The 22,064-nt window shown below is 39.6% G+C and overlaps 1 protein-coding gene across 1 annotated transcript; it reads left to right on the top strand.

The window, feature by feature from the left end:
• Nucleotides 1-838: 838 nt before the first annotated feature.
• On the top strand, nt 839-21,954 carry LOC131930143 (uncharacterized; the record flags this gene model as incomplete). The annotated part of the gene is given in 12 exon segments (XM_059286532.1): nt 839-1,776; nt 3,572-4,289; nt 5,234-5,438; nt 6,074-6,242; nt 6,872-7,038; nt 9,582-9,616; nt 10,411-10,555; nt 11,172-11,311; nt 16,988-17,107; nt 17,264-17,404; nt 18,164-18,275; nt 18,790-21,954. Coding segments are annotated over 12 exon segments (5,187 nt in total). The 3' UTR covers nt 21,146-21,954.
• Nucleotides 21,955-22,064: the final 110 nt, after the last annotated feature.

Raw genomic sequence — 22,064 nt, forward strand, 5'->3', positions numbered from 1 at the left:
TTAACCAAAGCTGTAACAATTATATTTACCATCGTTGACGTTCGTAAAGCCACTTTTGGATGTTTTAGTTTTGTTTTGTTTTTTTGTTTGCTAATAAATAAGTTTAGGTTGCATCTTGCAAGATTGACCAGTTAATCAATATGGCCTTCTAATCGCAGGCATCAATACCTAGGTTACTGCAAATAGACTATGGCTTTAAAATGGGGGGGGGGGGGGGGGGGGTTAATTTGTGTTGTTTTGAGGGGGGTGTCTAAAAATTGCTGTCATACGCCTAGAAGGGGGACAGGCCTTGTTCTACAAGGGGGGGGGGGGTGGATGTGGGGATGGGGTTAAAAGGCGGGGGGGGGGGGGGATGATATAGGCGTTGTTCTACAGGGGGTGGAATGAGGGGGTTGAAGGGGGAGGGAGATATAGACGTTCTACAGGGGGTTGGATGTGGGGGTTGGGTTAAAAAAAAGGGGGGGGGGGATATAGGAGTTGTTCTACAGGGGGTGGAATGAGGGGGTTGAAGGGGGGAGGGAGATATAGACGTTCTACAGGGGGTTGGATGTGGGGGTCGGGTTAAAAAAAAAAGGGGGGGGGAGATATAGGAGTTGTTCTACTAGGGAAGAGGGTGTGTGGGGGTGAGAAATCCCTTTTTGAAGAATGCTGGTTATACATGGTGAGGAATGTAACCAAGTGACATCATTTTTAATTGAGAGATAGAGAGGGGGGGGGGTGGCTGTTTATCACACTGTAACTGTGTTGGGTTAGAGGATATCCCTTATACAAAACTCGTGTTAAAATTGAGAGCACATCAATGTTAACTTTTTCCTTCTTAATTTTCTTGTGTAGATCTATGTCCGAGGTAAACAAGTGTGAGTAGCCTCCCCTTGTATTTCAAATCCAGTTCTAAAAATGGATCACTCAAGTACTGGACATCCTAGCAGAGCCCATGTCCTGTTCACCCAGAGCAGCGACAGACAAGTGCCAGACCACGCTCAAGGCTGGTCAGTTTCCAGCACATCAGGCAGACGTGAGCAACTGGAGGTCAATCAGAACCCTCACCCCGGCCTGGATTACTTCGACAATAAGAGATACGTGTCCTCCACCTTATCTGACGACGTATTTTTTCCTCTTTCCAACAGTAGCTGCGCCCCTGCTAGTTCTAGCAGTTATTTTAACGGAACTCCGTCTCCTGTAGAGTTTCCAGGTTCGCGAATATGTAACGGAAATTATTTTAATCCTGCTATATCACATAATAACCAAACGCCACGGCAGAATGAAATTATTATACAGAGATCCACATATACAGATCCTGCTTTGACGGATAATTATTCGGAATATCCGAATTCTAATTTAAATATTGGCAATGTTACTGGACATAAACAGCCTGTCCATTCTTTCAGAGATTTTCCTCATGGAAAATTTGGAAATCTTGTCGCCCTGCAGGAAAATCCATACCCAATTCCTCCAGTACTCCACTGCCCCATCATGATGTTGAAACCCACGACTGATATTTACCCGACAGAGTTCGCGCCTCAACCAAAACCTCCAGACGACAAAGGCCCAGGTCATCAAAGAATTGCAGGAAACCTGAGCCAGACTAAAAATGGCGTCAGCGCTGGACATGTAGTACAAAGCCCCGGGCTGGTTCATGGAAGAGACATGTACAGGCACCCCACGGCCAATATCAGACAAAAGGAAAAGACGGAGCTCAAGAGTTTCCTCCTGCCTGGGTACATTGTTCAGGTGTGTGGGCCCCCCATGGCCGGCAAGTCAACTACAGTCAGGCAGGTGAGTGGGCTAGAATATAAACTTTATTGAGCTGGGAATAGTTAGGTTTTGATAGCAGTCTGCATGCTATAGGCTTTACTGAGCTAGGAATGTTTAGGTTTTGTTAGCAGTATTCAGGCTGTAGGCTAATCTAGGCTTTACTGAGCCAGTGTTTCTTCCAGACTTTTTTCTCTGGGGGGGCGGTAGACTTTCTTCGGGGGGGGGGGGGGGGCGGGCACTGTTAAAAGTATATATTTTCTATATAAATTATATAAATTTCATTTTCGTTGGGGGGGGGGGGTCAAATCCCCCCCGAAGAGATGCCTGAAAGAAACTCTGTACTGAGCTAGAATGTTTAGGTTAGGTAAGCAGTTTGCATGCCATAGGTTAATAACTATAGACTTCACTGAGCTAGGAATGTTTAGGTTAGGTTAATGGTCTGCATACTATAGGCTTTACTGAGTTAAGAATGTTTAGGTTAGTTCAGCATGCTATAGGCTAATAGCTGTAGTGCTCACCAGACTATCCCTTCACTTGCTGAGGTCAGAGAAACAGATGAACTCTACTTCCAGTGTTTCTTCCAGACTTTTTTCTCGGGGGGGGGGGGGGGGGGGGTAGACTTTCTTTGGGGGGGGGGGGGGGGGGGCGGACACTGTTAAAAGTATATATTTTCTATATAAATTATATAAATTTCATTTTGTTCGGGGGGATGCCTGGAAGAAACTCTGTCTACCAGTGTTTCTTCCAGACTTTTTTCTCCGGGGGGGCACTTGAAATCTTCAGGGGGGGGGGGGGGCGGACACTGTTAAAAGTATATATTTTCTATATAAATTATATAAATTTCATTTCGTTCGGGGGGGGGGGGGGGGGGGGGGGGCGGTAAAAAAATTTCGGGGGGGGGGGGGGGGGGTTATGCCCCCCCCTCCCATCCCGAAGAGATGCCTGGAAGAAACTCTGCTGTCTACTTCACCTGCCCTATCAGACTGTCTGAACTGAAAGTAAAGTCTAGAGAGTAATTTTTTTTAAAAGAGCACCATTAGTTTTTATTTCTATATTCATCAGGTTTAAATTTTGGTAACACCTTTTGAGACTTCTCAAGCACATTGAGTTACTTAAAAAGTGGGAGTGGTTTAATTAAGACAAAATTCATTATTACTGAAGATTTGACACACTGACCTTAGTTTCATGTGCTTAGGCTATAAACATAAAGGGAAATAAGTCAGATTTTTTTTTTTTTTTTAGATTTTAACAACACCAACATATTATATATATATTATGTTAGCTGTACTTCTCTAGACAAAATTGTGGTTTGGTTAGGGTTAGATTAAAAGTTGTGTATTCTTACAACTGTAGGCCTGTAATAAAATGTGGTAGGGCCTATGTATTATTGCTGATAACCATAATGGGCCTAAATATTTAAATTTTTAAAAGCAGGTTTATTGAAATTAAAGTAATTTTTGGTTTTTCTTTTTTCCTAGCTACTTCATTTTTAAAATAAATTTTTTAAAGACTTTTCCTTAAGTTCAACTGCTTGCACAGTTTCAATATTGTTTTCAATGTAGGGCCTACAGATTATAAAAATGTATTTTTTTTTCTCAGCATAAGAGATTGTATTTTTCTAAAACTTTATAAGTTTATTCAGATAAATTTAACAGTTCAAATATTTAAATTGTTTTTTTTTAAATACATAAACATATTTTAGTTTGAGCAAACATGTCAACCCAATCATAATCATCCTAATTAAAATGTAGGCTTATAATAGGCTTTATCATTTAAAGTCCATTATTGATTGTAAGAAAATGTATTTTTTTTTCAGGCAATTGAAGAAAAAATTCATGAACTCTCCACCCAGTCTGAAGAAAACAGTGGCCCCCTCATTCAACACCATTTTTCTTGCAAAAGACTTTTCTCCTTCCAGAACCTGTTAACTGATATGGTTCTAAAATTGACCAAATCCTCCATCAACATTGATTCCGTTGACGAAGACTGTGTTCTCACACTGGTGCGCCACACCCTGGAACAGTTTAAGGACATGACCCACGTTATTGTTTTTCACAAATGTGAGAGCTTCAAAACAAACCAGCAGGATCATCTCTTCATAGATTTCATCTCCAGGTTGATCAAATTTTTATCCATGTCTTTGAAAGTGACTATAATTTTCACAACATACAAACAATACCCTAATCATGGCCCTAACATGAAAAAGGTTGAGATTGGATTACTTTCTGATATTTGGGATGTTATCTCAATTTTACAGTTTTACGCTCCGAAGGTTGAAGTACTCAACTACGCAGATGTCTGTTTAAGGACTCTATGTCTTCCTGGAGCTGTTAGGCTTCTTGCTGAAGAGTTCATAGCCAATGAGGAATTTAGAATTCCTGCAGAGATACTCTCTAAAAGAATAGATAAAGATGTTCGGTTTTTGTCGCAGATATTTAGCGGTCGATTGGATGAGGTGACAGAGTGGATACCAGAGCAAACCCTTTTATCCATTGTTCATTTCTGCCATTCTATTGACAGCTCTTTTACTGAAGGTAAAGATCTTGTTCACTAAATTTCTTTCTTCCTTGAATTTAATTATAACAGGTTATGGCTTATCAAGACTCTGATATTTATTTATTTTTAGGTTGTTATTTTTAATTTCTGCAGAAATAATTATTACTTTAATACAGTGGTGTGATGACATGGTCAAATGGTAGAACTCATAACTGTTATCCCAAAAGTAATGAGTTCGGATCCTGGGTGGAAGTCTTTAGAATATCCAAGAGTCCACCCAACTCTGATGGTACTTGACTAACATAACGGGAAGTAAAGGTGGCTGGGCATAGTATTGACCATACTATCCCCTGTATGCAGAGGTCATTGAAACAGATTAACTCTACTTCATCTGTCTTGGGCACCAATGATCAAAGACTATACAGCTGTATTTTTTCTGATGTTGTGATTTCTTTGTTCATTAAATGTATCTCTTCTTATTTGTATTCAATTATATTGAGTGTAGACTTATCCATAACATTTTTTTTTTAAATGTTTCAAATAATTCGAATAATCATTATTTCAATAGAACTGCGTGTAAACTTACAAAATATTTTGGAATTCTCACCGTGAATATTGACGGAGTAGTCTAGCGGTAGAGAGCTGGACTGCTAACCCGTAAGTCTCGAATTCGAATCCGGGTTCAAGTCAGTAGACCGTCCCTGAGTCCACCCAGCTCTGATGGGTACCTAACTCACGTTAGGGAAAGTAAAGGCGGCTGGGCACACACTATCTCTTCATATGCCGAGGTCACAGAAACAAGTGAACTCTACTTCACTTGCCCTATAGACCTCAGGTTTGAAAAGGGAACTTTTTACAGTGAATATTACATTATCTTTAGGTCATCTGGAGCATGTCACCACTGACCGCACTCCACTTGCCCTATAGACCATCAGGTTTGAAAAGGGAACTTTTTACCATGAATATTACAAATTTACTTTAGGTCATCTGGAGCATGTGACCACAGACCGCGACTCTCTAGACTGGACCAGGTTAATCCATGAGCTCAAGCGTAACTACGTCGTCCGTTCCCTTCCGGTGGTAGATCGCCTGGTCATTCATCCGTTGGTGGTGTTCTATTACATGACCTCTGTCAAACAGGGCAAGCTGGCCCTAAGAGGTCACTGGTATGACCATTCTTGCAACAAGTAAGTAATTTTTTTCTTACTTGTGATAGTCTTGTACTGAAAGTTAATACGTGGTTGGTATCATCTCATTTATTGCATAATACAAAATTGGTATAATCTCATCTATAGTGTAATACAAAATTAGTAATTATAATATCATCTACAGTCAAAATTGGTACAATCTCATATATAGTGTCATATAAAATTGGTATAATTTCATCTGTGGTTTAATATACAATTAGTATAACCTCATCTAGAGTGTAATATAAAAATGGTATAGTTTCATCTATAGTGTAATACAAAATTGGTATAATTTCATCTAGAGTTTAATACAAAATTGGTAGGATTTCTTCTAGAGTTTAATACAAAATGGGTAGGATTTCTTCTAGAGTTTAATACAACATTGGTATGATTTCATCTATAGTGTAATACAAAATTGGTATACTTTAATGTACTATGTAATACAAAGTTGGTTTATTTTATGTTGTATGTGTGAGTTTGTGTGCACCATAGTCTATCAAATATGCTGCATTAAGTAAAAAAAATATTTATTTTTCTTTAAAGCTATTCCAGCAAGCTGTCAGCTTCCAAATATTTTTTAAGCAATTATTTTACAATCTTTCAAGAATTATCCTGAAATTTGTTTCATATTTCAGATACACCAACTTTTTGTGCCGAGTCCTTATGAGTACTGAGTCCAATATGCGAATTCAAGGCAGAAAAGGCCTAGTGTACGGGGGCCTGATTCAGGAATGGCCTAATGTCAGATACCTGATTGAGCAAGCGCTACACTGCAACAGAAATACTTATGAGTCATTTTTAAAAGTAGGCAATAATAAATTTGTCTGGATGTCCACTTTAATTTTTTTTTTTATCTGGCAAGGATAATAATGTACTATTTTGTCACTTTGTTAAATCTAAACTTTGAAAAAAACTCTTCTCTTTTTTAAAAATTAAATGTAAAAAAAAAGGAAACATACATTTGCAGCCTTTACTTTCTTTTAATACATTTAATGTGATAATTAAGATTATAATAGCATTTTTAAAAAATACTAAAATGTTTAAATTAATATCCATTAATGTATATTAATAGTTCTGCCTTTAAAAAATAAATTCATATTAACGATAGAAATTTAATCTAAGTATTAAAAATGTACATCTAAATGTTGTAATAATTCCTTAAGCACCAATGGTATCATCATGAAGTGTTTCATATGTTTGTATGTTTCCATTTATCTACTTTAGGTGGCAGTGACAGCCAATGGTATCATCATGAAGTGTTTTATATGTTTGTATGTTTCCATTTATCTACCATAGGTGGTCATCACTGCTATGGTATCATAAAGTGTTTCCTAAATTTGTATGTTTCTATTTATCTATTGTAGGTGGCAGTAACAGCCAATGGTATCATAAAGTGTTTCCTAAGTTCATATGTTTCCATTTATCTATTGTAGGTGGCAGTAACAGCCAATGGTATCATCATGAAGTGTTTCATGAAAGAGGCTAAAGATTTCTACCTTGGACTCTACAACAGTGCGTTGGAGTTTGGCACACCAAGGGACTGTGCTGTACTGGAAGCATTTTTAGGCAATGCTATCAGTTCAGCATCAGGTACATCAAAAGGAAAGTATGGTTCAATATCTTTGGCATGATGTACCTGCTTATACAGAAGCTACCCCTTCACTTCCAAATCACTTAAACAGAAAGTAAAGATAGTGAAAGTAAATATAAAGAAAGTAAACATAATAACTGAAATATAAAGGTTAAAGAAATGGAGGAATACAGAATTTAGGGAGGGGATGAAAGGTTATGTCCTTGACATTTGTATAAAGCCTAAATCATCATTTTTATTTTAAATTTCTACTATTAACATATTTTCTGCTGAATAGTTTTTTAACAATATAATTATAACAAACACTTCAGGCTCTTGGTGAATTGGTCTTTCATTAAGGGGTAAAGACAACTATCAGCTGGGATTAAAAGTATTTCAGTTATAAATAATCAAAACTAATTTAACTTACATGTAGAAAAAAAAACAACTAACAATTAACACTTCATTAACAGTTTATGTTTTTAGGATGCTTCTCTTTTAATATTCTGCACTAATGCACATAATTACACACACACACTGTATTTGGTCAGTACATACATATAAATATATATATATATATATATATATATATATATATATATATATTAGTTCGTTGACTAATTGAAAAAAATATTTAAAATATGTTTTAAATTTAGACCTCTTTTTTGTTTGTCCAAAAAAGAATCATTTTTTTTTAAAAGAAAAATTAACTTTGTTCTGCAATTTCCCATTCAGGATTGATGGATTAATTGAAACTAATTAAAAATTTGCTTTATTATTATTAAATTATATTTAGATCTCTTATTTGACATAAAAGATTCAATTTTTAGAAAAATTAATAGAAAATATTTTTAAAACTTGCATACAGTTCAAAAAATTTTGTGGAAGCCACCCTAAGTAAAACAGCAATTTAGTGTTAAATTTTTAAGAAAACTGTAAAGTAGATTAAAAATGTATTTTAATAAATAGACATTATAATTATAACTAAGCAATGTATACAAATTTGATTGAATCACAAACTGCAATAAGCATTAAATTTATCTACTAATGTAAATATTGAATTAAGTATGTGTTTAAGATATGATCTCACTGCTTATATATTCTCTTTAAATAACAAAACAATGTTGCTGTGTATTCTTCAGCTTTGATGTATAGTGTTTCTGTAATAATTTCCTTTCTAATACTTGTGTTTAATCAATTATTGCATCCATAAGAAAACAACCACCATCTGTTGTATTTTTACGACTGAATGCATTATGTATACTCAGCTTGTCCATATACCTCCCCAGTTTTATGAATAAATATACAGGAAGATAGTTTTTTTTTTAACTTAATAGATTCTACTGTGCCCAGATTTGGCTAATCAATGTAGCTTTTAAAAAAAAATCACAGAATTTTCTGGGACAGATTGGCAAACTGATGTATGTACTGTACCACCAGTTTGATTATTCAATAAATCTTAAAATGAAATAATGTAATATCCTGGGAAAGAGGGCTAAACTGACCCCCATTCTACCCCTACTTCTCCTAAGTAATTTTTTTTAAAAACATCTTTTTAGTGCTAGATAATTTATTTATTTTAATCAATACTCACTGTTTCTGCAAAGTTTGAATACAAATCACACAGTATATTTTTGTCTAGGGAATGCCTCAGTTTACTCTATTTGCTTCATTGCCTCACATTCAATCCTAAAAAATAAATTTTTAATTGAAAAACAGCACATTATTAATCCTAGGGCTGGTTTTTTTTTTTTAAATTAACCAGAAGAAAGAAAGAACTAAATGTTAAAAAAAAAATGCTTAATAGTTTTTTTTTAACATTCATCTAATTAAGTAGACATAATAAAACAAATCAATGTTTCAGAACTTTTTTTAAAATTTTAATCAATTAGAAGACAATACTTAAGTTTGAAACAATGCTTGATAGTTTTATTCACAAATCATCTTACTAAAGTAGTTATAATAAAATAAATTAGTGTTTTAGAAGAGCCGTCTTTTTTTTTTTTTAAATTAACAGGAAGACGATTCTTAAGGTTAAAAAAACGCTTAATAGTCTTATTACTTTATTAGCTAATCATTTAACTAGGGAAGTCATAATAAAATAAATCAGTGTTTCAGAGAATCAACTAGTGCCCACAGAATCATCAGTTTTGACAGCTATTGGCCAGGGTTTGACTACCTATATGTAGAATAAAGTATATGCCTACTAATGTAGATACTAATAAGTGCCACACTTGACATAACCTGCACTACTCATTTAGACTTCTACTAATAGGGTATATAGATAAAATAATAAAATTGGAAGGAGGATTGTGGGTCCTTAAGATCAGAGCTAAGTAATACTTTATTTTAAGCTAGTGAATTGAAGAACTACTACTAACAAAACAGAGTTGGTTCAGTTGTTTTTTTTTTTAAGTTTATTACTATTTACTTAAAGCTAAAGAAATTTGATAACGGCTGAACCACAACACACAGTTCCTACCATTTACAGTTAACCATTAAATTGTGTAAAACTTGTGTATGCCAGTCTTTAGCAGTCAGCCTCCCTCCATCCATGTCTTACTCCCTTCCACAGCTGTACCTCATGGGACAGAAGAATCAGATTGCAGTAAGTTATAACTCTCTTGAAATTGAAGTTTAAAAGTCTAGTTTGGTCAGTAGAAACTCATTGAAAGTGAAGATTCAAAATAATCAATCTTAAATAGCATAATGCCAAAGAAATTCAATCATACTGTTTTTAATATAGATGTGTGTGTGTATTTATTTATATATTAGTATATAATAGTATATATATTTATATATATATATATATAAAGTATTAACATGTGCATAGTGTATATTATATATATGATTTATGGTAAGTGTGTTGTGTTTACTTCCAGTCTCTCATTTATGAGATCGCTGTACATTCTTTAACTTTTTCGCTTTCCCCTGCCAATGAACTTATTCTTAAACTTTGCTTTTACAAATTATTAATACATCTCCTACTTTCAGTTTTTTCTTTACTAATTTCAAAATTTTATTTTTCTGTGTTTAAATTATTGCTGTTTAGATTTCGGCTATTTATATTTATGTTATCAGTTTTTTAGCTTTAGTCTCAAAGTTATTTTCATTTTATTTATTATTTTTAAGTGCTCTGAAACTGTATTATTAATAATTAAAAAATAAATGAGATACAAACAATAATTAAAAATAGGAATCAAAATCTTCTAACTGCATCATTTTGCACTCAAACAGAAGTTTAAAACTGCAGCCAAGTACATTTTTAGATCTTGCCTACTCTCCCATCTTAAAATTGTATCCATTATTATGAATATTATGCAAAAAAAAATTCAGAAAGATTTAGTATTTACATATCTCTTATGCAGGAGAGTGAACTAATCCTGACAATGTGTTGTACAGGTTATGAATGGTACCAGGCCAACCGTCACCTGACGTCTGCCATAGAGAAACTGACACCAGAAGGCCCATCCTACCAGTTGCTGTATGCTGTAGACAGACGAGCCATTTTGTTGCATAGACAAGGAAGATACCAGGAATCTCTCGAGTAAAATTTTTGTTTTGTTTCTCTCAACCTTATTAATTAATTGTGTAAGAAACTGCTTTTTGAAACTTTGGTAGTGGGTGGCTTTGTCTGTAAGAAGAGCTTATGATTGCTGATTTTGTAAGTCCCTAGTTGGGCTCCGGGCAGCTGAGGCTCTCTAACTGGGGACAGTAATCCATATAGGAGAGAAAACTCCAAAATCAAACAACTGATGCCTTGCAGATTGTTTTGGGATGGACAAAGGCTATGGGAACAAACCCAAAAAAAAAACAGACTGAAGTCTATATCAATGGGGCATACAGTGCATAACATGTTGACATTTAATTCTTAATTGTGATATTACAATTCAGAACTAAGAAGAAACAGACATCTGTTGAAAATTGAAGAATAATGTGTACAATGAATTTTAAATATTTGGCAATGGCTACATATTCTGTAATAGCAAATCAAATTTTACTTAACTGCTAATTAATTATTAATTTAAAAAAAAAATCACTGGTCTGTAGCACATACAACTTTTAATTTACAATTATTTACATTAATCTATTATACATTTTAAAAAAATTTCTGTCTATCAATAAACGAAAATTGTTTAACTTTTTACTTCACTTTTCCTTAGAGACTTCCGCTATGGCAGAGAAATAGCTAAGAAGTTAAATAAAAGAGCTTTAGGTGAAACATACGCTGTGTCAGATCTGCAAGTAGAGGAGGAAATAATAACACAAGAAATCCACGAAACTATCCCAAACATTTTTATTGGTGAGAAAAACGTTTCTTCCTGTTTGTTTCTATATAAAGATAACATGTTTAGTACTGACCAATCATTACTTCAGCATTGCTGAAGTCTCAGAAGAAAGGCTGATGCAATATTTTAAGAGTATTTCATCAATGCATTACCAATTGTATATTTTTAGACATGTGACCTCATTTTTTTAAAACTGAGTTATTTAAATGTAAACAAAGCAGGTGCAATATTTCTTGGATCATAGTTGTTGGGGAGCAGGATGGTCCACACTATAGCCCAGACACCCCAGGGTGTGCCGTATGAAAGCCTCACCCTTCATAGTCCACACTACACCCCAGGGTGTGCTGTATGAAAGCCTCACCCTCCATAGTCCACACTACACCCCAGGGTGTGCTGTATGAAAGCTTCACCCTCCATAGTCCACACTACACCCCAGGGTGTGCTGTATGAAAGCCTCACCCTTCATAGTCCACACTACACCCCAGGGTGTGCTGTATGAAAGCCTCACCCTCCATAGTCCACACTACACCCCAGGGTGTGCTGTATGAAAGCCTCACCCTCCATAGTCCACACTACAGACACCCCAGGGTGTGCTGTATGAAAGCCTCACCCTCCATAGTCCACACTACACCCCAGGGTGTGCTGTATGAAAGCCTCACCCTTCATAGTCCACACTACAACCCAGACACCCCAGGGTGTGCTGTATGAAAGCCTCACCCTCCATAGTCCACACTACAGACACCCCAGGGTGTGCTGTATGAAAGCCTCACCCTCCATAGTCCACACTACACCCCAGGGTGTGCTGTATGAAAGCCTCACCCTCCATAGTCCACACTACACCCCAGGGTGTGCTGTATGAAAGCCTCACCCTCCATAGTCCACACTACAGCCCAGACACCCCAGGGTGTGCTGTATGAAAGTCTCACCCTCCATAGTCCACACTACAGACACCCCAGGGTGTGCTGTATGAAAGCCTCACCCTCCATAGTCCACACTACAGACACCCCAGGGTGTGCTGTATGAAAGCCTCACCCTCCATAGTCCACACTACAGACACCCCAGGGTGTGCTGTATGAAAGCCTCACCCTCCATAGTCCACACTACACCCCAGGGTGTGCTGTATGAAAGCCTCACCCTCCATAGTCCACACTACACCCCAGGGTGTGCTGTATGAAAGCCTCACCCCCATAGTCCACACTACAGACACCCCAGGGTGTGCTGTATGAAAGCCTCACCCTCCATAGTCCACACTACACCCCAGGGTGTGCTGTATGAAAGCCTCACCCTCCATAGTCCACACTACAGACACCCCAGGGTGTGCTGTATGAAAGCCTCACCCTCCATAGTCCACACTACACCCCAGGGTGTGCTGTATGAAAGCCTCACCCTCCATAGTCCACACTACACCCCAGGGTGTGCTGTATGAAAGCCTCACCCTCCATAGTCCACACTACAGACACCCCAGGGTGTGCTGTATGAAAGCCTCACCCTCCATAGTCCACACTACACCCCAGGGTGTGCTGTATGAAAGCCTCACCCTCCATAGTCCACACTACACCCCAGGGTGTGCTGTATGAAAGCCTCACCTTCCAAAGTCCACACTACAGACACCCCAGGGTGTGCTGTATGAAAGCCTCACCCTCCATAGTCCACACTACAGCCTAGACACCCCAGGGTGTGCTGTATGAAAGCCTCACCCTTCATAGTCCACACTACAGCCCAGACACCCAAGGGTGTGCTTTATGAAAGCCTCACCCTCCATAGTCCACACTACACCCCAGGGTGTGCTGTATGAAAGCCTCACCCTCCATAGTCCACACTATACCCCAGGGTGTGCTGTATGAAAGCCCCACCCTCCATAGTCCACACTACACCCCAGGGTGTGCTGTATGAAAGCCTCACCCTCCATAGTCCACACTACAGACACCCCAGGGTGTGCTGTATGAAAGCCTCACCCTCCATAGTCCACACTACACCCCAGGGTGTGCTGTATGAAAGCCTCACCCTCCATAGTCCACACTACAGACACCCCAGGGTGTGCTGTATGAAAGCCTCACCCTCCATAGTCCACACCACAGACACCCCAGGGTGTGCTGTATGAAAGCCTCACCCTCCATAGTCCACACTACAGCCCAGACACCCCAGGGTGTACTGTATGAAAGCCTCACCCTCCATAGTCCACACTACACCCCAGGGTGTGCTGTATGAAAGCCTCACCCTCCATAGTCCACACTACAGACACCCCAGGGTGTGCTGTATGAAAGCCTCACCCTCCATAGTCCACACTATAGTCCAGAGACCCCAGTGTGTGCTGTATGAAAGCCTCACCCTCCATAGTCCACACTACACCCCAGACACCCCAGGGTGTGCTGTATGAAAGCCTCACCCTCCATAGTCCACACTACACCCCAGGGTGTGCTGTATGAAAGCCTCACCCTCCATAGTCCACACTACACCCCAGGGTGTGCTGTATAAAAGCCTCACCCTTCATAGTCCACACTACACCCCAGGGTGTGCTGTATGAAAGCCTTACCCTCCATAGTCCACACTACAGACACCCCAGGGTGTGCTGTATGAAAGCCTCACCCTCCCTAGTCCACACTACAGACACCCCAGGGTGTGCTGTATGAAAGCCTCACCCTCCATAGTCCACACTACACCCCAGGGTGTGCTGTATGAAAGCCTCACCCTCCCTAGTCCACACTACAGACACCCCAGGGTGTGCTGTATGAAAGCCTCACCCTCCATAGTCCACACTACACCCCAGGGTGTGCTGTATGAAAGCCTCACCCTCCATAGTCCACACTACAGCCCAGACACCCCAGAGTGTGCTGTATGAAAGCCTCACCCTCCATAGTCCACACTACACCCCAGGGTGTGCTGTATGAAAGCCTCACCCTCCATAGTCCACACTACACCCCAGGGTGTGCTGTATGAAAGCCTCACCCTCCATAGTCCACACTACAGCCCAGACACCCCAGGGTGTGCTGTATGAAAGCCTCACCCTCCATAGTCCACACTACAGACACCCCAGGGTGTGCTGTATGAAAGCCTCACCCTCCATAGTCCACACTACACCCCAGGGTGTGCTGTATGAAAGCCTCACCCTCCATAGTCCACACTATACCCCAGGGTGTGCTGTATGAAAGCCCCACCCTCCATAGTCCACACTACACCCCAGGGTGTGCTGTATGAAAGCCTCACCCTCCATAGTCCACACTACACCCCAGGGTGTGCTGTATGAAAGCCTCACCCTCCATAGTCCACACTACAGACACCCCAGGGTGTGCTGTATGAAAGCCTCACCCTCCATAGTCCACACTACACCCCAGGGTGTGCTGTATGAAAGCCCCACCCTCCATAGTCCACACTACACCCCAGGGTGTGCTGTATGAAAGCCTCACCCTCCATAGTCCACACTACACCCCAGGGTGTGCTGTATGAAAGCCTCACCCTCCATAGTCCACACTACAGACACCCCAGGGTGTGCTGTATGAAAGCCTCACCCTCCATAGTCCACACTACACCCCAGGGTGTGCTGTATGAAAGCCTCACCCTCCATAGTCCACACTACAGACACCCCAGGGTGTGCTGTATGAAAGCCTCACCCTCCATAGTCCACACTACACCCCAGGGTGTGCTGTATGAAAGCCTCACCCTCCATAGTCCACACTACAGACACCCCAGGGTGTGTAGTATGAAAGCCTCACCCTCCATAGTCCACACTATAGTCCAGAGACCCCAGTGTGTGCTGTATGAAAGCCTCACCCTCCATAGTCCACACTACACCCCAGGGTGTGCTGTATGAAAGCCTCACCCTCCATAGTCCACACTACACCCCAGGGTGTGCTGTATGAAAGCCTCACCCTCCATAGTCCACACTACACCCCAGGGTGTGCTGTATGAAAGCCTCACCCTCCATAGTCCACACTACAGCCCAGACACCCCAGGGTGTACTGTATGAAAGCCTCACCCTCCATAGTCCACACTACAGACACCCCAGGGTGTGCTGTATGAAAGCCTTACCATCCATAGTCCACACTACACCCCAGGGTGTGCTGTATGAAAGCCTCACCCTCCATAGTCCACACTACAGCCCAGACACCCCAGGGTGTGCTTTATGAAAGCCTCACCCTCCATAGTCCACACTACAGACACCCCAGGGTGTGCTGTATGAAAGCCTCACCCTCCATAGTCCACACTACAGACACCCCAGGGTGTGCTGTATGAAAGCCTCACCTTCCATAGTCCACACTACACCCCAGGGTGTGCTGTATGAAAGCCTCACCCTCCATAGTCCACACTACAGACACCCCAGGGTGTGCTGTATGAAGGCCTCACCCTCAATAGTCCACAGTACACCCCAGGGTGTGCTGTATGAAAGCCTCACCCTCCATAGTCCACACTACAGCCCAGACACCCCAGGGTGTGCTTTATGAAAGCCTCACCCTCCATAGTCCACACTACAGACACCCCAGGGTGTGCTGTATGAAAGCCTCACCCTCCATAGTCCACACTACACCCCAGGGTGTGCTGTATGAAAGCCTCACCCTCCATAGTCCACACTACAGCCCAGGGTGTGCTGTATGAAAGCCTCACCCTCCATAGTCCACACTACACCCCAGGGTGTGCTGTATGAAAGCCTCACCCTCCATAGTCCACACTACAGACACCCCAGGGTGTGCTGTATGAAAGCCTCACCCTCCATAGTCCACACTACAGCCCAGACACCCCAGGGTGTGCTTTATGAAAGCCTCACCCTCCATAGTCCACACTACACCCCAGGGTGTGCTGTATGAAAGCCTCACCCTCCATAGTCCACACTACAGACACCCCAGGGTGTGCTGTATGAAAGCCTCACCCTCAATAGTCCACACTACAGACACCCCAGGGTGTGCTGTATGAAAGCCTCACCCTCCATAGTCCACACTACAGACACCCCAGGGTGTGCTGTATGAAAGCCTCACCCTCCATAGTCCACACTACACCCCAGGGTGTGCTGTATGAAAGCCTCACCCTCCATAGTCCACACTACAGACACCCCAGGGTGTGCTGTATGAAAGCCTCACCCTCCATAGTCCACACTACAGACACCCCAGGGTGTGCTGTATGAAAGCCTCACCCTCCATAGTCCACACTACACCCCAGGGTGTGCTGTATGAAAGCCTCACCCTCCATAGTCCACACTACACCCCAGGGTGTGCTGTATGAAAGCCTTACCCTCCATAGTCCACACTACAGCCCAGACACCCCAGGGTGTGCTTTATGAAAGCCTCACCCTCCATAGTCCACACTACACCCCAGGGTGTGCTGTATGAAAGCCTCACCCTCCATAGTCCACACTACAGACACCCCAGGGTGTGCTGTATGAAAGCCTCACCCTCCATAATAGTGCGGCAGAACACTCATCTGCAAACACCCTGGTGTCAGGGACATGGCAGGGTGTTAAAGGGAGTTACTAGTTACACTACTGCAGGCATGCAGGTTACCTCCCCAGTTTCCAGTGAATTTCTAAATGTATAGATTAAAAGTCAGGAGAAGGGAGTGGAAATATGATATTCTGTGTTAGAAGAAGTAAACAAAAATAAGTACATAAATCCTAGGTTTATCATTGTTTTTAATTTCTTTATTTAGATTTTTTAAAATGATATAAAGATACAAAAAACATTGTTTTTTACCCCCGAATTTAGGCAAAAATAAAATAGCAAGAGCAAAACTAAACAAACTTTTGGAGTTCATCAACTATCGATGTGAGAACCACCCTGAATTGTCCACCTTACTCAACCTAATAGGCCTAACAGAGCAAAGAGGTAAACGTTAAAAAGGCAACAGTTTTAGTATCTTCAGATTTGAATTGAGTAGTTTCCCTTTGACTAAATTTCTTTAAACAATGCTATTCACTAAAGATTTATATTTAGCCATTTATATTTTTGTCCTTTGAATGATTGTTTTTGTCTTCTCCCCAGGAAATAATGACTTAAACAGTGCCATCAAATGGTACAAGTTGTCATACAATGAGAGAATGTATTTGGCCAGGATCTGCCCTGAGAATCTGCTTGTCCCTCTAAATAACATTGCCATGATTTTACACAAACAAGGGAAATTAGGTACAGAATTTTTTCTGATTTCTCTCAGTTGGTTTAGTGTTATTAAACATATAAATAATCGAATATGATAATCCTAGAAGTGTTGTCAGTATTAAGAAATTGAAAGAATTAATCTTTTTTTAAAAAAGTATTTGATTCCTCACTTTTTAATAATCAAGTTTTCAAAATAATTATTTTCCTTTCACTTGCTGCTGCTACTAAAGATTGAATATTTTATTTGCTTACTGGCAGAAACTTGCATATTATAATTTCATTTCATATTTTAGCTGGAATTTAATAATTATAACTTGCAGTTACAAATTATTATGCATTGTCATTAAATTGTCATTATAAAAATAATAAACTTTGTGATTATAGCTTCATTCCATTTGTAATGCATAAATTGCTTATTTAGTTTTTGTTCCGATTAGTTTCATCTTTATCTTTTCCTAGTCTGGCTCAAACATTAGGCAGTTGAAGTAGAGTTCATCTGTTTCAATAACCTTGTCATAGAGGGGGTTAGTTCGGTCAGCATTATACCCAGCTGCTTTAGTTTCCTTAACATAAGTTAGGTACCCATCAGAGCTGGGTTGAAACAGGGACATCCTACAGACTCAAGCCTGGAATCGAACTCAAGTCTTTTGAGCTGGCAGTCATGAGTTCTATCATCCCACCCTGTCTCACTGTCAACTTGTTTGGACAATATCTAGAATTTACACGAGGTTGTTTACTTTTAATTTCTGCAAACGTTGAATGTTAAATGGTTTTAAAATTTCACAGAAGAATGTTTGAAGTACCTGAACCAAGCCCTGGACATCCGCAGAGAGTGTGGCTGGACACACTACTACACTGCCTTAACTCTGTGCCACTTGAGTGAGGTCAACTTGCAGTGGTAAAAAACATTTTTTAGAAATATAATTAATTTTATTATTAATTTTGGCTTTTGATGAGAGACTTTAAAAAAAATCTATTTAAAAATTATTTTTTTAAATTAGTATTTAATATCTTAATAAATGATCTACGAGTAAGGCTATTTTAAAGTCAGAAATAAGTGAGACATTCATTGTAAGCTATTTGTTTTTGATTGAATTAAATATAGTTTGCTAACATGCATTCATAAAGAAAATACCATGGTAAAATGTTCATCATAATACTTTCATGTCAGCAGACATCCTTCATATGAGGCTTTACATTATAACATTTTTTTAACAATTGACATCCCTCAAATTTTAATACTTTTTACACATTTTTAATCTGAATTAAATTTTTAACAAGTGGTTATTTTTTCACATTTTTTTCCGGCGATATTATAGCTAACTATTTTCAAAAAGCTGTCTCAAAGTACTTTAACACTTGAACTAGTCAGTTGCACTCCATACAAAAATTTTGTTTTTCTTTTGTTTCAGCAACAATATCTGTGCAGCTTTTGAGAATGTATTAGAAGCCGAACGTATTTTAGAAAAAACTGCCCAGGACCACGACCTGAGGCTTAAAGTGATGTTAATGCTGGCTCACGTGCGGGCTGTCTTACGGCAGAAAATGGAGCCAGCAAGAGACGAGCTGAGGTTCACTGGCTTCGGTGAAGATGTCCCCGACCTCTCAGGCACCCCTCTGCCTCAGGGAAGCGAACACATGTTCCAGGGGTCTTCTTTTGAAGCTTCAAGCGAAGCTGTTCACAAAAGTCCTCACGCGTCAAGCCAGAACATGCCAAATTTTAATGAACTGTTTAGCATGCCCCAAGCCGCAGAAGAAGAATTAGAATCACTGTTGCCATCTTTGTTTAGAAATAGCGTAGAGAGCCATGATTCGCAGACTGTGCCAAAGGAAATAGTCCCTGAAAGTCCTTTTGTTCTGACAGGAAATCTTGAGCTTGTAGATTTGAATAAGTCTAGCATTGACCATCTGGAGCATATTTTAGACTTCAATTCCAGGATGAAAGGAACATTAAGTGACGACGGGCACAGCAATCTTCTCGCTACACACGAACATGCTTTACTTCTTTATTGGAACGACATGGAAAAAATAAAATTTCATAGGGATGCATACCTCAAGTATGTTGAAGAGAATCCGTGGATAACTGAGACTGTTTTTAGCAGTGGATCTAAGGATTTTAACTGTAACACTGTCAGAAAACACAGGGATTTGTATTATTATATTCTGCGCACACGTGAAGAAGAGCTAGATCTGAAAATGTTTGTCTCCCTTGTTGTCAAGTCGTGCTTGGTGTGTCAGTATGCACCCGAAGTGTATTCTGAAAACTTTTGGACCAGAGAGGTGCAGCATTGCATCAACAAAAGAGAGGACAGGAAAAAATTATTTCAGGAATTTCATGGCATGGATTCTATAACTGAACGGCAAGCTGGTGAAAATGAAGTGATTCATAATGCTGCATTTAACTTTGAATCCAGAAGCTGTATTGATGATACACTTAAGGCATCAGCATCTACCATGTTGAAACTCCGACCCGGCACGCCATGCTCAGATGGTTTGCATATGGCTGGCGCCACTTCAGAAATACACACAATCCCAGAATTAACGTCAAGTAAGTCTAGCAACAACCTCTCGCAAATTTCATCTCCAAAAATTATTGAAGACCAGAAGGTTATTTTACTGCGCATACAGCAAGAAAACCAATCAAGCCCCAGTGACTGGGACTCAAGCAGGTCTAACACACACAGGCACTGTTGTGCTATGAACATCCGCTGCACCTCACCTGAGTACAACCTGCGCTGCGACGAATCACGCAGCACCAGCAAGAAATTTTACACCACCTCAAAATGCACCCACAGCGTAACAAGGGGCTGCAGGGAACCAGTTGAGCAAAGTGAGAATGGTCTAGAACCAGTTACCTGTGATGAAAACACCTGCTTCCCTGAAACTTTCTTCTATGAAAAATGTCAATCACCAACCAACGCAGCAAAACATAATTTAAAATCTCCTGGAGAATCGGAAGATTTTCATAAAACAAAGCTTCTCAAAGCCTCACAAGAAGTCAATTCCCACAGTTCTGAAAAACCTAAATTAAAATCTTACGAAAAATTCAATGTTTCCGAGTACATAGTCAGAGAAATGGCGCAGGCTGACCAAATGAACAACAATCTAGAAAAAGAAACTGGTAACGCAGAACTTCACATTTCTGCAATGTCTCATTGTTTTTCTGATACAAGCTTGCTCGTGCATGAAGACATTCATCCTCAGCCTTTTGTTCCTGTGCAGCAAGCGTGTGGCCCAAGTCAAAATAACCTCGGTGCTGAAACTCAGCTTTTCCACACCAATCCTGTTCCACTAAAACACGCCCAGTTAACTGCCTTAAAAGCATTGAGTTTGAATTCTTCTCAGAGGTCTGCTTGCCCAGGTAGCAGAGCTTCATTTTCAGAAAGTGGGTTTGAAGGCTCATCCACCTCCAGTGATAATGGACTTGCCCAAGAGTGCTCCCATGACCCATGCAGCGGACAGAGTGCTTTAACTGCAGAGAGTGGGTACCAGTCCCATGTAACGGCTGCAGCCCGAATAAAAAACCAAACAGAACTAACTAACGGTATTCCGGACATAGCCTGCAATGCACAACATTTGATGCAAAATCAAGCCAGCAACAAAGACAACAATCATAACAATTTCCGAACAAATCTTTCTAGCACAAGAGAACCAGATGAAAGTTCATGGTGTGATACTTTGAAATCTGATTGTCCCCCTTCTAGTGAAAGGTACCAAACGGTTATCCACCATGATTCTTTAAATCACGAACAAAGTTATCAATCATGAGTTATCATCCTTTTTTTTTGAGGCTTTGTTGATGAATTATTAATTATTGTGATTACATTTTGAAGATTCCTATTTCGATAAAATGAGGACAAAATAAATTAATCAGTATCTATTGATTTAGATGTATATTTATAATTTAAGAAGGGATGTTAATAGTTAACAATAATAACAAACACAACTGACATAGTAGCTTTTAAGCGATGCAGTGCATTAACACGATTTATTTTTTAATTGGTGTCAGTTGTTTTATGGTGTAATCAAGATTTAGCACAGCCTTCTATTTTCACTATTAATTACGTTACTGCATCAATTGTTAATTACTGCATCTATTTTGTTAACTATGTATGCTGCTGTTAATCATCATCTTTTCTCATTCGTGCCCAAGACACATGGGGCAGATGAAGTAGAGGTTAAAGTTTATCTGTTTACCTCAGAACAAGAAGGGATAATGTGGTCAGCACTATGCCCAACCACCTTTATTTTTTTCTTAAGGTGAGTTAGGTACCCATCAGAACAAGATGGACTCGGGCATGTTGTACTGACTTGAACCTAAGATTAAATATTTCACCTGTACATTATTCTTATCATTATTAATAAAAATTTCATAGCTTTAACCTTAAGTAAGGATGTGGTACTCACAGTATGTTTATTAAGATCTGATTATACATAAAACTGTTTGCGCTTTTTTTTGCAGTGGGATTTTTTTACAGTAAAAAGAACAATTATACTTATCTTTGCATCTATACTTTCTTCTTTAAAAAATCTTAAATGTAGACAGACATCTATGTAAATAAAGAAATTAAGTTTTCTGTATTTGTTCATTTTTTTTATCATGCAGGAAAGAAGTAGTTTACGCTCTTTCCGATTTCTCAAAAAAAAATGCATGTGAATTTATAAAGTACTAATAAAATTCAGCACT

This window comes from Physella acuta, unplaced genomic scaffold, assembly GCF_028476545.2.
Source record: "Physella acuta isolate Inbredline_101_S28 unplaced genomic scaffold, ASM2847654v3 ptg001726l, whole genome shotgun sequence".
Classification (NCBI taxonomy): domain Eukaryota; kingdom Metazoa; phylum Mollusca; class Gastropoda; family Physidae; genus Physella; species Physella acuta.